This window comes from Euleptes europaea, chromosome 3 (assembly GCF_029931775.1).
Source record: "Euleptes europaea isolate rEulEur1 chromosome 3, rEulEur1.hap1, whole genome shotgun sequence".
Lineage (NCBI taxonomy): Eukaryota > Metazoa > Chordata > Lepidosauria > Squamata > Sphaerodactylidae > Euleptes > Euleptes europaea.
The window spans coordinates 67,114,781-67,132,878 of record NC_079314.1 but is presented as its reverse complement, the minus strand read 5'-3'; the positions used below and the strand labels follow the sequence as shown (position 1 = coordinate 67,132,878).

Below are 18,098 nucleotides of genomic sequence, written 5' to 3'. Positions count from 1 at the left end.
TTCTACCCTTGCACAGTAACCTGCCCATTCACAGGGTGCCGCCAACCTTGTAAATACTTTCTGTCAGAAAGGCTAGCAAAGTCACTGCATTAGAATCAGCAGAAGTTCAGAAAATATAAACAACACTGAACATGAGCTCCACAACAGCTGGTGTTTCAGCTATGGAAACAATGGGGGGGGGGAGAAAGAGTCTGCTCACCTGCGACCGCATTCTGAATATTTACCAATATTTTTTAATATTAAGGCAGCTGTTAATCGGATGTGTTTAGTAATTGGTCCCTCTTTTTCATCCTTAGAAACAAAAGAAAATAGTATTAGAATACATGTGACAATCATACCTTCCTCCTATCTAATCCAGCCATTTGCTACTTACTGTGAAATCTCTGAACACAAGGTTTCTTGATCCCCTCCTTAGCGCCATGAGAGCAGCACTCGGGTGATTGACAATGGCCTTCTGTGCTCGGGGAGTGGAAGATGCACCCCCTGCATTTGGTGGTCTAAATAGATTTTGTAAAAATAAAAGGAATTAAATGGTGCATTAAACATTCCCTCCTGAGGGCTACTTTCTTGATGTTGACAGGTAAAAAGATTACACTCTTCAGCAGAAGCCGACGTGTACACAGGTTGACCCTCAAGTGCTGAGACATTAATACAGAATGAAGAGCGATATTAAGACTTAATTAGATTGCTTCTTACATTGTAGCTGTTCTTAATGTGTTACAAAGTTTTTCTTTACAATTGCAGTTTTGTTAATACACACTGGTATCCATACCTAACTGATCATCTAAAGTAATAACATCTGGTAATTTCTTCAAAGCAGAAGACAGCCACAGTTAAAACAATGCTAGTGAGGCATGGTCTGTCCCTACCCAGATGCTGCACACCTAGAGTGATTCTCATAAGACCCTGCTTCTCCCCTCACATCCCCACTATCTGTATGTGCAAAGGCAGCAGTCCAGGAGATGTGCTCTTCCTGGAGCTCTATCCAGTCAACCCCACTTATGCGGTCAAACTACTTGAGCTCCAAAGTTCCATAACTTGACCAAGCAGAGAGGGAAGTCTGGGTGGGGGTTTGGGAGACCTGAAAAATTCTTCCATTCTCTGTAATAACCTAACTGCTTCCTCTGCATGCACTGTCAATCTGTACTGTTGGGGGGGGGGGGGGCAGGGATAGAGAACAAAGCTCTGTGATGGTGATCCCTTTGCTTGTAGGCAGAGTTTATGCTGGGAAGGATCATACTTCTCTTTATAAAATGAGAAGTAATTTAAGATTTGGAACACAAAAGCTTATATTGCAACAAATTTGTTAGTCTTCAAGATGCCACAAGATTATGTTGGATGCAGCAGACCTCTGGAATTCAAAATACAGCACCACTGGCCACCATTCAAAATGGGCTATCCTAATGATTGTGTTCAGAAAACTTTCTTTACAACATGTCAGAGAACAGGCATAATAAGTACTTGACTGGAGCCTGGAACCAAATGGGATTCTAGTTTTCTGCAGTTCTTGCATAGTTTCTAGCACCTGCAGCTATGGGAGAATTACAAAGAAAACTGAGATTGTTAGACTTCTTCAGAGATCAATGTATCTGGCATTGCAGAGCCAGATATGTAAAAAAATGGGTGGAGACAAGAAGCAGAAGTGCCTTGACCTTGGTAGAAGTAGCCCATAGCAGGGAGCTGAAATGTGCATTGGCAGGCTGCATGTCACCCATAAACTTTACCACCTCCACTGCCAAATGACAAGCAGCTGGGCAGGCTCCAGCAACCATACCAGAGACTTTCATTCCTTGCTGATATTGCAAGTTTTCAAAGGCTTGTAAAAAGATACATCTAGATTACTAATGCAGTTCATCTCTCTTACTTGGTGGAAGGTTTTGAACTTCCTGCTTGTCCATGTTCATCTTGTTTTAATCCTGCAAGGAGGGCATCTCTTGAGCAGTGCTTATCCTAGTTGAAGCAAAGAATGTTAAACAATGTATACTATTAAAGTGCATAATATAAGCCAAGCAAAAAGAAAGCACATAATAATCTAAAAGTGTAGGCCCATGAACCTTGTGGGGAGGGGGAGGAATGCTATCTTCCCCCCACCATCTCACCAGGCCCGCTGCGGCTCATGGGTTCCTCAGCAGCCGCCACTGGGCCCACCACAGCTCCTAGGCTCCTCTTCAGCCACCGTTGGGCCTGCCATGGCTCCAAGCTCCCCCCCCCCCCGCCCAAAAGCTCCTGGGATCCGCTGCGGCCACCAACGACTATGCCAGAGGTAGGGTGCATTCTCTATGCTGGAGTTTGTTTACTTTGGGGAGAATTTAAACCACCCAATGTATTTTTTAAGAGTTCTATATGAAAATGCATGTGAAAGGCAAATCCAGATTTATAAAATGGAAAGAAAAGGAATTCCTACCTGTAAGTGGGTAATGAAGGAAAACCGTTGCCGCTGGAAAGGTTCACAGCCCTCCCATAAACACTGCCCCGGGTAAACATCTTTCCCTCCATGCTCAGTTGCAGCATGATAGAAAACTTGGGATGGTGTTTGAAACCACCTGGAAAATGGAAAATGTTTTAAATCTGTTGAAGGAGGAATACTATTTGACTCTAACATTTTTGCTGTGCCAACAAACACAAACTTAACCTGAAAAATAACAAGCAATTATTCAATGTAATTAAAAAACCCTGCTTCAAAATTCTGCTGTCAAGGATCGCTTGCATAATCCTCTATACATCAACACTCACTGTAATAGTAATACATAAGTGAAGTGGAATAAAGAGTCATCTTTTTGATGCCTCTACAGATTACAGAGTTTGGGAGTGATAGTGTTAAAAATTGCAGCACTGATCCTTTAAACAGAGGCTCAAATAGGATCCAAATGCCGGGGAAACCTTTGACGTGTGCTGATATGATGGGATTCTATCTAGGACAGCAAGGATTCACTCTGAACATAGGAAAGGGTGAATCCTTGGGAAGACTCATAAAGATTTAGATTGTGCCTTAAAATACCAAATGGGCAGTTCAATTCAACCTAACAATGGCAAGGGTAGAGCCATAGATGCCAGGAACATGGGTTGGTTTGGGAAATTCTCTACTGTGCAAAGGGGGAGTATGATATAGGCATCCAAACCAACAACAGCATAAAGCTTCCTCCTTGCCCCCGGCTGTAGCTGTGAACATTTAGGCTCTAAAAGAAAACAGAAAATTCCATCCTCCTCACAAGTAAATGGCATGAACAGATTGTAGTGGGAGGCCTCTCTTAAGCAAGGTGCCCTCAGAGCTGTCACTAAGGGCAAGCTTTCAGCTGTGGTTTTCTGCTTTGTCTTCCATGTTCAGTCACTCTTTTCCCCAAATACCAGAGACTGAAGGGAGGCCATTCCCACTTTATGTAAGGACTTGCCCCTTGAAAAGATCAATTAATTAGTCTTAAAGCTTGGGTTCCAATACTAACCAAGTAGCAAACCCATAACGCTATCCTAAGCAGAGTTACACCCTTATAAACCCACATAACGTACTGGCTTAAAAGGGTCAACTTAGGGATGTGCGTTTGGATATAGCTGAGCCAAATATATATCTGCAAAATACCTTACTGGGATTTTCTGGGATACTGGTAAATGGGTGCCAGTGATTGAAGGCTCCCATGACTTTTTTTTTCTTGTTCAGAGTGTCAGTCTTCCCAGGCTTGGTATCAGTTTGCCTGGTTGATTTATCTTAGATTATGCCCTTTTAAATTGCTTTTATTGACTCTGCAAAGTTGTATTCTTTGCTTTGTAACAGGTATACTTTTTGCATTGGATTCTCAAGATATACATTGGTTTGATTCTCGGATACTACATTTGCAACAACTTATTTTTGCTTGAGATGCTCAGGTTTTAAATTGGCATAGATTCTCAGGTTTCACCTTTACAAATCAGGTGAATCAATGGTGGGCGGCTAGGGGCACCTTGTTCAGGGGCGCATAAAATTGAACCTCTTGGTCCAATTCCCTTGAGATTTGGGAGTTATTTAAAAGACTGGCACCAGCAGCTCCACCGCAATTTTGGTGCCAGTAGTCTTAAAAACAGCCCCCCCAGAAAGATTCCCCATAGAGAATGGAGCTGAAAAACATTGGAATCCCCCCCCCCCCAAAAAAAACCAGATCCGAATACCAAATCAGTCTTTGGAACCCACAAAACTAATATTTTTGCTAACCTTCTCTGTATCGTTCCAATTTTAGTATATGTGCAGTATACTGTTACAAATAATGTTCTACAGTTAAAAATTATACTTTATATATTATGATTGATTTGTAATACTGAAATAATTATCAAATGATTTGAACTAGTATTTGTATATATTTTAATTGACTAAACAAGGAAATTATACTTAGAATTAAAACATACTATTAGGATTAGAACTGTTATACAAAAGAGTGCATAAATTTATAACAAGGTGGAGTGAGGTGAAGGGGAAGTTTTTATATTTTATTATGCATGTATTTCTGACAATAACATATTTTTTCTTCTTTTTTCTGTAGATGACTTTTAGTAATTGTTGGAAGATTGTTTATCTATTATGTATTATGAAAAATAATAAAAACTTTGTTTTAAAAAACTAATATTTTTGGCTCTCTGATATCCAGCGCCTAAAAATTTTGATTTTTTTTTTTGAGCTGCACATCCCTTGTTCAACTCTGTGGACCACACTTTAAGGAGAACCTTACAGTTCCATGTGTGTACAGGCATATATGACTCCTGCATCTACAAAGTTATGTTACTTTTTCTTCCCCAGGGTTTTCATATGAGTCAATTGTGTCCTACAGAGAGAGCTAATAAAATCTTCAGTGATGTTGCTGACAAGTACGTGCATCATATTATGCAACAAGCAATGCAGTATTCAAAATGTAATTTATTCAACCAGAGAACACTTACTTTTTACAGGATTGCCAAAGACACATGAAATTTTGCCCAGGTTTTTTCACTTGTTCTACATGCGGACTTTGTACAGTGTATGTGGAAGGCGGCAAACCGACAGGAGGGCCTTGGACTTGCATTGTTGGTACGGGTGTGACAGGTGTGCTCTGTAGCAAAGTTTAAAACAGTACAGATCTAAATACCCACTTTATACTATAATTTTGTTTTACAGTGTCATTTATTTAACAATGCTGTATTTCACTTTTAAATCAGCACCTTCCCCTGATTATAGGTGTAGCCCAAACTTCATTATAATAATCAGTTTTGATATGGGAGGTAGACTTGTACCCAGAAAATTTAAATTAAGAGTGGAGTATTTCTCCTACAATCTTCAAACTTTCGGTAGTCACAATTTTTTTCCACCACAGAATCAGACACGGCTTTTATTAAGCTTTCTGTACAGAAACAAAGTGACTGGGCAATTTAACACACATCTATTATGTTGCCAGGTCCACACATTGCATCTTTTCCATTGTAGCAGCTTAAAGCATGAGATGCAAAAACTATCAAATATTTTTTTATCTTCCTTGTCAATTGGCTCTAAAGAATTCTAGGTAAGCATGAATAAGCAACACTACTAGATACCACAACACATATGAATATGCTGATATGTAAAGAGGCTGCCTTGAATATTTAAGAGTAATGACTGATCTTCACATTCAGGGGAAAAAAATCACATGCTACAGCTCTCTACAGTACCTCTTCAGAATGAAGGTGGAGGACCACATGTTTGAAAATTCCCTTTCAGAGATCCCTCCTGTAAATTAAAAATTATCCTCTGACTTCTGTGCTACTTGCCACACACAGGATTTTCCAAAAAAATGAGAAACAGTTTTTGAACATGCAGTCTCAAGGGGTATAAGCCTCAGAAGGGTGGATGGCATCATGTAATTATTCAGAAGGCCAAGTTTGGCCTTTGTATTAATACAACCTCTCTCAATGTCAGCAACATATACATTTCATGTTGTGGACATGAATAATGTTTATTGGTTTAGAGAACTTTCACCTATTTAGAATTTTGTCAGCTTGCTCTGATTCTACCTAGTTTTCCCAGCGACAGAGGACCCAAAATATGTCATATAATGGATATAATACAAATCCTTCATAGTACAATATGTAAACAGAATAAAAGAAAAAATCACAATTGTTTTCAAAAAAAATCAGTTACTTCTTATTTCAGTTAATATTAGGAAAACAGCTAATGACTGAGCACAGGAAAAACAACTTTTGAATCCATTGGTAGTAGAACAGCTACTCGCTTCTGACCAGCTTTCCTTATATAGCTGTTGGCAGACAATCCGCATTTTCCGCAAGAGAAAGGCAGCTAATAAATGTTTAAATACATAAATGTTGACATTCATTAAATAAATGAATGCATGTGTATATAGAAATACAGCCATCAAGGAGTCAAACGACGAACCGTCACATAAAGAGCAACTAAATCCCTCATGTATCAAGGGGGGGGGGGCAATTCTAACAGTAGGTACAGGACAGCTTTAGAGGCATCCAGACCTCCCTCAGAAAATATTTCTCAGTGCTTGGTATTAGAAGAAATAAGGCCAAGGCCGATGGGGCAAAATAGGTTAAAATATATTTTATTACTATTTTAGTTAAATAAAATCCCCTATGTGTTTTGCCCCAGAGGCTTTTTCAGGGGAATCTGTTTGTCTTGCAGTGGTTTTTTAAAGAACAGTACGCCACCTTTCTCCACAATGGGGACCCACAGCAACTCACAGCATTATCCTTGCCTCCATTTTATCCTTTGAAAAACCTTGTGAGGTAGATTAGGCTGAGAATGTGTAGCTGGCCCAAGTTCACCGAGTGAGCTTCCATGGCAGAATGGAGATTTTAGCGTGGGTCTCCCAGATCATAGTCTGAAATTCTAACCACTACCAGCATTTTTGTGCTGTTGAACAGTAGCAGGCAGCCTGGACTGGATTAATCAGGCAAGTCAGGAGGTACCAAGTCACCTGATGGTTGCTGCTTGGCCTGGCCCTGGTAAGCCCTCCCGCAAAGGCCAAAACAGCCCCTGGAAAGGGCCCTCCCCCTCCCTCAGAGAAACCAAGGCTGGTAATCCTGTTGGGATTGCCTAGCAGTGGCCACAGAGAGTATTTGTTTCTTGAACCTTACAGGCACTGCTTCTATTATGGGCGGGGGGCTTTAACCCCCCTGACCCCCCTCCCAGATTTCAGTTTTTTCTGTAAACCTGGAACGTTTTTCTGGTTTGCAGAAAGATCTATTTTGTCAGTCCATGGCTCCAGCCTCTGGATTTAAGTATCCACAGATTTTGCCACATTAAGAATTAGATATATTGATATATCCTTAATTATATTACTTTTCTGAGATTACATCATGAGATCTAGTGGAACAATAGCAAAATAGTCAAACCTGCGGAAAAGCAAGTTTCAGCACTCTATGCCTATTTAAAATAAGTTACAGAAATCACAGGAGATACTCAAAGCAGCAGCAGATACAACAACTCGAGTAAAACTGGCTAACTGCAGTCAGCATAGAAATAGTTTAAACGGTGAAACTAGATTGGCTACTTGGCATGAAAGTTTTGTTGACAATAGATTTCTGAAATTTAACTCTCAATACAGCCATGTTGTTCAGAAGCAAACAACAATCAAATGACAAGTTTAACAGCTCCATCTGTGGGGTTCATTTGCTTTGTAGACAGCAACACACTGTGCTTCCTGGAGCTATGCACCTGCTTCCTGATGTAAAGCAATTTGCCCCACAGATCACAATGAGACAACAGCCAATGTTTTGGGAATGACCTAAAGTTTTACCAACTTGCTTTCTACATAAGCCTTTTTTTAACAGAAGGGATTGTGTATGTTTTGTGAAAAGGAAAAGCAAGGCAGACAACTTTTTAAAACCTCCAGAAGTAACTGGTTTTTCATTCTTGGGAAACTCAGATAATGTCAGAGCCATTCTATTAAATAAAAAACCCCAACGGCAAGGGGGGAGTAGTACAGCTATTCTGAATAGATATTTTTATAATGTGAGCTTTCTTAAAACATCAGAGTTAAGTAAATATACAATTTTTCTTTTCGTTCTTCAGCCTCCATTAAATTTTATGCCACGAAGGAAGTAAAAATCCATACAGAAAAAGACACCAAGGGGAAAAGGTGGTTATGAAAATAAATCAATTGCCTCCTGTCTAAAACCTGCAAATGATGAGGCCAGAACAATTACTAACATAGCATAAATATTTCTTTTTCTCTATACCATGGCTTCCTGTTTAAACACAGACAACTGAACCAAATAGTTTCCCAATATGCCAAAATTCTATTTGACTAAAATAAACCACCTGTTTGTTAGAGTTATGGAGACAATTCAACATTTATGTAGTATTCGTAATAGAAGAATTGCATTGGCCCTGCCCAGACTGTTTACCATCTGCGAAAAATGGACTGGATAGGATTTGGGTAGGATAATTGGTCACTCAATTTAAAAAAAAACACTTTTGCAGAAAAAAGCAGTGCAAAAGACAAAGGCCATCAGATTCCGTGTGTGTGTACACACACACAGAGAGAAACACGACTCCCAAATAAGTCAGTTTCAAATTAAGTACTAGCATCATAACAATAGTGACATAAACTGTGCAAATTTGTTTTATTTGATGGTCTATAACTGCAAATTAATTATTGATTGACGTAAACTGTTTAGCTTTGCATGCCATTTGTCTTAACAGTACTACTGTAATTTTCATCTTCATTTGGCTTCAACATACATTATGCTGAGAAAAAGCGAACATTCAAGCAATAAAGCCATATCTCAACCTCAACAGAGGAAAACAATAATTACAGGGTTAGAGAGGCTTTATATCCATTAAAATGAGGTAAAGTTTTGCAGCTACAAAAAATGTAGGAAAGCTCAGGATCAGTTTTCTTTGGGTATTTCATAACACTTGGGCAGTATACAACTTAAGTCCTGCCCCTTGCCTTTACTTCCCATAGTGAAGAGATCCTTAAAAAGGACCTCTCTGCAGATGTTAATGGATGGGAGTGCTCACATGGGGAGAAGACACTCCCTGGAACACATTGGACACAGACAATATTGGGTTTTATAGGATAAAACCAAAATCTTGAACTATACTTGAAAAGCAAATGATAATCTATACAACTCATAAAATAGTTGTGATGTTTGGTTCCTCTTGTCTGTTTTGGTCAGGAGGCTGCATCTTTCAGTCAGTCTTCAAATGGTAACCTAATAAGTGCATTAGTGTAATTTATCCAAGAATTTATAATAGTATGGATGGTTGCAAGATACAGAGGCAACGTCATCAGTTCCAAGGTGGCCTTGGCATGGTTCCCTTCCAATGTCATAACAATGGATATCCCTCAACACCCAAGATCTTCTCTATAAGTTCAGATACGATGTCTGTTTGCCTGATGCTTAACAGTAAATAAACAGAAAATAATTCCCCGTCTATTCTTGGTCTCCACCACAAGATGCACAATCAAAGCTGCATTAAGTCTGCACTGGATGGCTATTAAAACAGATGCTACCCCACAACTACAATGGTCGTATCATTTGTGCTGAGCCATGACCACATCTTGGAAAAGCCAAGCCAATACACGCCCAGCAGCAGCATCTTTCCAAGTCTTAGTAAAAAGGCATACAGACAGACGTGTGGGGAACAAATCACTGTTGTAGAAGAACAAAAGCACCACATCAAAGAACACTGCAGTTCCTGACAAGCCTTGTCAGAGTTTGGGGGTCCAAAGCACAAATTCAAAATGCTCCCTGAATATATTGCTTTTTCTATGAACCAACTCTGTTGGTCCATTATCCAAATACATCCAAAATGCAGGAAAAGTTCTTTTTTCAAATTTTATCAGTGACGTTTAGGTAGGATATAGATAATTCAAACAGAATTTTTTTTAGTAAGAATTGGAAGTGAACACACTTATTTTAGAACATATATCCTATTCGTTTATATATCATGACAGCATTACATACATATATTGATGAATCCAAGATGGGGAAAGCAGCTGATAGATTGATAGACAGACAGAGCAATAATAAAATTGATAAGAAATAGGATTATTCTAGCACAACAGATTAAAAATTCTTTCCCGTTTTTCATTTTTATCTTTTTTATACAGCTTCAAAGTAAAGATGGAAATTAGGATAAAGGAACCAATATTTTTTGTTTTAAGAAGCAACATAACCATTGATGACCAAACAAAACTTGTTTATGAACATTCCTGGAAATAAAATACTACAATGTACAAAAGAACAAAATACTATGAAAAAAATCATTGTGCAACAATTTCAAGACCTGTTGTCTGCTTTTTTATCAGCTTACAATGCCATATGACAGACTTCACAGTTTTCAAATCACTGTTATTTTCTATAACATATTTGAATTTATTATTGTTGTCAGCTAAAGGCCATTTCAGAAAGATGATGACAAGAAATTAATTATTCAAACGTTAAATTAAAAAAATACAATATTGACCAAAGTAACTGCAATATATTCTTATACATAAATTAATTCAGAATTATTTTAACTCAGAAAAACGACGAACAAAACCCAGGGGCTAAATCAGAACACAGAGAATAAGGTCTTTATTCTCATCACCATGTTTATCAGTTTCTTTATTCAGAGTTACAGCAACCTATTTGATTAACCATCACTGGCATCATTGTATTGCTAAAATCTCCAGGATTTTTTTAAAATTACAGTAAGCATTCTGAATAAATTTGTACTCTAGTCCTGACCAAAACTCACATGAAAAAGTAGTTTAACAAGAGATTATTTTTTAACATCAAAATAAATCTTCCTATCAGTCAAGAAAGGAGTGGCCAAAACTTCCATAGCCGTCTCATGCAGTATATGGAAGTAATGTACAAACAAATACATAACAGGGAGCAGTGCAAAAGGCAGCAGAGTGTCCCCACCACCCATGGTTAGTAAATGCCAACTCTTACAAGCACTGTTGACTCTGCTGCAGTGTCTGTACAAAACCAGAAAGACAATAGCCTCAATTTAACCATATTCTGAAAGTGGGAGCTCAAGTTTTCTTAAGAGAGGACAGAGATTCCCCCCTCCCATTGCAGAACCCTACTATGGTGTTCCTGAAGGACTCCCATGAACAAAATTTCACAAGGCTAAGTGGGGTAGAGGGACTGGCAGAAATCACTGTGCCCTTTTAAGAAAACATTTAAGGGAACTTAAGTTTCCTTAACAGTGAGGTGTTAAGGAAACTTATGAAAACTTAAGTTTGCAAACAGAATGATGTGCAAGTTTCTTAAAGTTCAACAAGAGGATACAATCCATTAAAAGGCTGTGATGCCATAGTGCAACATGTATTTTGTCCTGCAGTCATATCAGGGCATATTTTAGAACCACAGTGTTTGATTTAGACCAAACATCTGGCTCTGTCCTTTAATCCTGAAGTTATGTCCAAGACAGATAAAGCTGCTTCAGAATCCATGGTAGCATCTTGTCTATTTGTTCTCAAAGATCTATGTTAGGAAATCTGTATTCCTCCAGAGCTTAAACATGAAGAAAGGACTAACCAACTATTGTCCTTAAATAGAACATCAGGAGTACTCTGAAGGAAGCAAGTTGTATTTTATGTAAGAAATTATTCTGTGCCACTGACTCCAAAGAACTAAAATCCCTACTTTCCAGTTTGTTATTTGTGTGCAAGACTTTGCTAATAAGAAGAGCTCTGCAAGCTAACACCAAGTATTTATCTTGTCCAGCAGTCTGTTTTGAATAGTGGCCAGTCAGATTCAACAGGGAAAGCTACAAGCAGAAACTAAAGGAAACAGCCCTCCCCACCCCCAAGCAACTAGTATTCAGAAATAACTATCTCTGCACCTGAAGGTAGTGATCATGTCTAATAGCAGTTGATGCATCTATCCTTCATGAATTGTATCTGGTCCCCCTTTAAAGCCCTCTAAAATCAGTGATCAGATGGACTGAAGGAGTGAATTCTGTAAGATAACGAAAAGGCTGCACTTCCTCCAATTTGTCCTGAAGTTACAGGTACTACCAGTCAGGTTCACTGGGTGTCCCATGTTCTACATTAATAAGAAGAGAAAATAAATCCCTATTGTCTTCATATCTTAATTTGATAAACTATCATCATGGGTTGTCTTTCCCCCCAAAACTAAAAAGAACTTTTTCAGCCTTTCTTCATACAGGGGAATTCCCTATCCAACTTGATTGCCCTGTCTTTGCATCTTCTAGCTCTACTATACCCTTTTGAAATGGGATGACCTCAACTGGTTTTCACTGCAACTCCCAATTTATTTCCTGGATTATCATCACTTTCAGTCCAGATGCCAGCAAGATATATGTGAAGCTAGCAATACTTTTTTGCCCCATTGAGCATAACTTTACATGTACAATTATCCTATTTTTATATTTTGTTAGGCATTTCCCCAGAGAAGTCAAAATATGCTTGCATTTTCATCATACTGAATTTTGTTGTCATCTGCAAACCTTCACTCGACTCAGGCCATTTATGAATGTTTAGTAGCATGTCCTAATACAGATCCAATACCACTTACTTAATTCCACAGTGATAACAGCCTTTTTAGGGCTATCCTCTGCTTCCTACTCTTCTAGTTGTTTTTCCTATATATCAAGACATTCCTATTTGCACTTTTAAATAACTCTTAACTGTACATTGTCCCAACCTAAGACTCATTAATTTTTAATGTGCCATTATTTTAGAACGTCATCTTGTCACCTATATGTGAAAGCAATGAAGACCAACACAAATATTAATTCAATTTTGCTCCCGTCTACCTGGTTAATGGAATCAGTTGCTTATCCCAAAGGCACATAAAGCAGAGTAGAACCTGAGATAGCCTCACACCTTGACTTTTATACTATGAAGATGCTTGCTCCAAATGTTGTTGCAAGCAAAATTAACCCCCAACATTGAAGTGCTTTTACTTCACCTTACTATCACCTCTCCAGAGCAGTGTTTCCCAACCTGTAGGTCAGGACCCAAAAGTGGGTTGCAAAGCTTCCAAAAGTGGGTCACAGGCCAGTCATCCTACATGGCCGCTCCTGCCCTTTGCATCCTTCTCTGTCTCCCTCTTTGCCAACTTCATGCATTCTCGCCTGCCCCTCCCCCTTTGTGACAATAATGTATGTGGAGGGGAAGCTGTCTGGCAACTAATAACTTTAACATAGTAGCTGGAGAGTGGGTGGGAGCTGTTCAGCATGTCTAAAAGTGAGAGGAGAAAGGTGTGTGCATGCCTGGGCTCTGTCTTAGCACTGCTCCTTCAGCAGCCCAACCTCTTGCCCAGCCACACTGTCTGCAAGTCAGTGGAAGATGTCCTGCACTGAGCCCCTTGCCACCCACTTTGTGGACATCTGCTATTTTACCACATCTCCTCAACCTGCCTCACCCAGTATGCCTTCTCAGTCTCTAGCTCTCATTCTATTGGCAGGAGAGGAGATGACAAAGGGAGGTCCCCCCACTGTCAGGTAGCTGACCTCAAGGGAAGCCTTGTGAACTCTCCACTTGGAAAAGTAGACTCCGAATGTGATTGAGGTGGTATAATGCTTCAGTGTGAAACAGCTGTTGAGCAGCATCTACCCTCCCATGCATGGTGGTTCTTTCCCAGTGGTAAAAGAACCATGTCTATCTTCACAGTTTAGATGGAAAGTAGGGGTGCTTTCACAACCTGTAGCACACTAAGCCCCTTGCACCATACTAAGGTTGAAAACTAGGCCATTTTTATGTGATTGATCTTCATTGGCATTTCTGCTTTGTACAGAGAAGAACATATGCTGTTATGTGTGATGAATGCAATTAACTGTGTTATCTCAATAAGCAAAACATTACATTGGACTAAAAATTATTTGTATACCAATCTTCCTATGTAGAATGGTAGTGGCTAACTATGGATCTTGAACTAGTGAGCTAATTAAGTCCACCACCCTAGTTTTCTGCAGCCAGACAGCAACTATTGGAGCAAGCTGTGTACATGACAGGGGTACGCCTATATTAGGAGCCCCGTGCCGCAGAGTGGTAAGCTGCAGTACTGCAGTCAAAAGCTCTGCTCACGACCTGAGTTCGATCCCGACGGAAGTCAGTTTCAGGTAGCCGGCTCAAGATTGACTCAGCCTTCCATCCTTCCGAGGTCGGTCAAATGAGTACCCAGCTTGCTGGGGGTAAAGGGAAGATGACTGGGGAAGGCACTGGCAAACCACCCCGCAAACAAAGTCTGCCTTGGAAACGTCGGGATGTGACGTCACCCCATGGGTCAGGAATGACCCGGTGCTTGCACAGGGGACCTTTGCCTTTGCCTTTACGCCTATATTTGGCGAGTTCTCCCTCTGTGTGCCTACAGTGCTTCTTAGTACATAAAGGACTGATCTTGGGCAGCTGTAGTGCCTGACAGCCCTGTGTGATAGTCTTCTTTGGCACAGCAGTTTTATTGGCTCTGTGCCAATACCCTCTGAACTGGGAATTTTAATGTGCCTTGGCCCACATTCTTCCCAGGGACTCCAAATGGAGTTGTCTCCCATGGGACAGGGGGTCTCTCCTGCTGCTTCTTCTGGGGACAATCAGCTGAGCCTCAGTGTCCCCAGAGGACATGTAACCAACTGAGGCATCATCTCTGAAGGTGAACCTCTCCAAAGTCTCAGCTGAGGTGGAAGCTTGAGGGAAGGTAAAGTGTGAAGAGAAGATTTGTTTTCTGTAGTGAAATGCATTGAGGAAGATAGAAAAAAGTCCTTTAAAAGGACTTGCAGCCCCACAGAAGTACCCTTGTGGATCTACAGTCTGAAAAATGCTGGTGTAGTGCATCTGTTTTTTTGAAGTTCTGAGATTGTACTTGCCTTTACCAACAACTGGGCACTGGAACAGTAGAACAGTTAGATTCGAGTCCAGTAGCACCTTAGAGACCAAGAAGATTTTTGGGGTACAAGCATTTGAGAGTAAAAACTCTAACGAAGGACTTGAATCTAGATATTTTAATATGGTCTATGGACATTAAGTCCAATGCATAGCCCCAATCCACACAATCATGAAAACCCATCAATGATATTAATTGCTAATTTATATATAGATTTAGCTAATGTATATAGCATGTATATAATGTATATAGGCATCAATTCAAACATGGTATCCAATGTGTAGATGTCAGGTGATATGAGGAGTGAAATTCAGAAACTCTACCATGTAAAATTTCTACACCATTGCAGCTATGTCTGTATACATAATTTTGTCCTTCAATCTTGTTATAACATATAGATACAATATGAAGAAGGGTGATAAATTCCATACTGTACATTTCTATCTGTAAATCTCAGAATACTACCAACAGATATACAATTAATCAATATTCTTTTTAAACTCTTGTGCAGGAGTTATCTATTAAAATGTTCACAAGGTGTAAAGAGTTAGCTAGTTAAATAGTTTTTCAAGAACCTTAAAAATACTACCAGCTAACACATATCTGTTGCACATTTATCCCATCTTTACTCCCAAGAAGCTCTTCCCTTCTCTGTTCTATCCTCACAGCAACTCTCTCAGCTAGGTTAGGCTAACTAATGACAGGACAAGTCACTCAATGAGCATCATGGCTGAGTGGGGATATGAACTTAAGACTTTCCACTCCTAGTTGGGCACTGTAACCATTATACCACACCAGCTCATTATCAAGATTAAGAAAAATTGTAATTGAAGGCCAACTCCTAAACAATAATGAATGATAAAGCTGAAGCCCTTATGGAAAAAATTAAACTAAAATGCAAAGGCTGTAACCTACCCACCCCCCAACACACACACTGCATAGTGTCAGCATTACAGCAGAATAATGAAATCTTTGCTACTTTCACAAAAACCTGTAAATCATTTTTTCATTTTAAAATACCATTTGTTCTTGAACAAATAAAATGCCTTCACATCTACTGCAAAAAAATTAAAATAAATATTCATATAAACCCGGATAAGTAGAAAATTTTAAAATGTAAAAAACCTAACATTATGGCAAACTAAAATTGTTCAGGTCTGTATCATAATACAAGATCTTCAATACAGGGTTTTTCTAACCCAAAATTTCAGTGTCTGAATAGCTGAACGAACAATAACTGTTGAAAATACACTTTGAAGTACTCCAGAAGCTACAATCTGGAAGAGAGACTGAAATGCTCCCCCATTAGCTGACATGATTATGACACCACAGGTCTATTTCTTCAGCTACCACTAATGAGGCTTTCTGCTATTAAGCTGGACTATTGCCGTTCCTTCTGCTGTCACTTTGCAGGATGACTCATAAGGCCTTCAGAAATGCAAAGGTTACAATCTTTGGGGAGATGGAAGATGGGGAGCAGGCATGGACGTAAATCCTTGTTCCAAGAAAATTTCCTCAGCCTGTTATTCTCTATGACTGCATGTAAGACCTATTTAACTATAGATCCTCAGTGTCAACGGCTGTACCAATAAATGGTTCATAGGCATAACAAAGTAAACACATCTATTCCACCTCAGCTCCTCAGCCGCTGCTGTCGCTATGTAATCAGAGGAAGTGACATGCTGAAAAAAGAGTTAAAAGGGATTTTCTTGGATCCTGGGGCTTCTAAAAGAAATCCATGATTGTGCAGAATTACGGCTATAGTGGGGTAAGTTAAAAGGTCCAACTTTACATTCCATTCCACCACAATTGTCATGCCCTTATTTTCAGGTGTGATGTAATCTTCATTGCCAGCAAAGAAGGTGGTTATCATTGACTACACTGCACTTCGAAGGATATAACTCTGCTTAGGACTGTATTGTGCAATTCATGTCAACTTAAAAAATTTAGGCATTTCACACCACATTTATGTAAAACCTACATGAGGCACAGAAGCAATTAACTTCCTATTTCTGTGACAATGGGATCATAACTAAAATTAGAAAAAGGAAAAATCCAAGATATCTGAATGGCCCCTGTTCATCCATGCCCCCAATGGGCTGCTTTTTTACAATATGCACAGTAATAATTAAGAACTATGTCTGAACATCTGTCTTTCCTCATGTCCAAACAGCCACATCTTCTTGTCCAGTGCTGAGATAAAAGAACAGAGATTCCAAAATATAGAATACCTTGATGTAAAAAAGAAAGATATCCTTACCTACATTCAGGTATCACCCCAAGTCTATCTGGCACCATTTCTTAGAGCCAAAGATGAAGAGGGAACTGAGTCAGCAAGTGGAAGAAACATCAAACTATCGGCCATTATCTCCCTCTCTACAACATTTCTCCTGTGATAAGATTTTCTGACCACTCTCACTCCACCACAAAGAATTCCCTCTGTAAAGAGGGAGGTTTGTAATATCTCAGACATGAACACACACTGTCCAAGTCCTCTTTTTTCACTCCAGTTCAGCAGCACTCTCTCACCCTTGGGTCTTCTTATCCTAACCTACACATTCACAGAGTCCCAAGGGGTGTATTTCAGGGGAGGGGGAGAGTTTCTTCATGCTCCCAATCTTCCACTTGTCTAAAGACTGTGCCCTTCTCACCTTAAAGGCCAGATACTGTAACAGGATACAGCTACGGAACTAGACTCACATGCAGTAACTGGAGGAATAAGCCTGTGATGTCATAATCACATTAGTTGACAGGGGAATGTTTTCAATCTTACACCAGGATTGGAGTTACAAGACAACTTTAACATATATTTTAATGAAAACTAACAGCCACAGCAATGATTCTTGTTCCTCTAGCAACTAAGAAAGTAACTAATGCAATTACAAAGCTGAGACTGAAACCTGAGATTTAGGGAAATCTTTGGTTAAAAAGAACTCATTTTTAATCTTCTATTAAAGCAAATCTTTATTTAAGCTTCTCGACCCCCTTGCCTTGATTCAGCAAAAGATTATCTATTTGCAAAAATCAAGACACTGCCAGGGGTGGGTTTGTGCATAGGGAATTCACTTGATGGAGCTTACTTCAACTGAGAAATTGAATTGCAGGCCAAGGAATCCCAACATAAGGAACTCTTACTCATTGTAAGTGACTCTGGGCCATGTTGTAGCACACAATTCATACGGAGCACTGCTGAGTGTACTAGGACTCAGCATCACCCTGTATGACTTGACAAGACATTCCAGAACACACCCAATCCTCTCCTGAAACTGAGCTTGCAGGGGAGACAGGCAACAGAGGATCCTTTCCCACTA

At 39.5% G+C, this 18,098-nt stretch overlaps 1 protein-coding gene across 1 annotated transcript in view; it reads right to left on the bottom strand.

Annotated features, from left to right (window-relative positions):
• Positions 1-18,098, bottom strand: part of ARID2 (AT-rich interaction domain 2) — a 93,376-nt gene that overhangs the window by 2,035 nt on the left and 73,243 nt on the right. The window contains exons 16-20 of the mRNA XM_056847773.1: positions 4,900-5,048; positions 2,405-2,543; positions 1,865-1,950; positions 374-497; positions 200-291 (exon numbers count right to left, since the gene is read on the bottom strand). Coding sequence (XP_056703751.1) covers positions 200-291; positions 374-497; positions 1,865-1,950; positions 2,405-2,543; positions 4,900-5,048 — 590 coding nt within the window. The remainder of the gene's footprint in view (positions 1-199; positions 292-373; positions 498-1,864; positions 1,951-2,404; positions 2,544-4,899; positions 5,049-18,098) is intronic.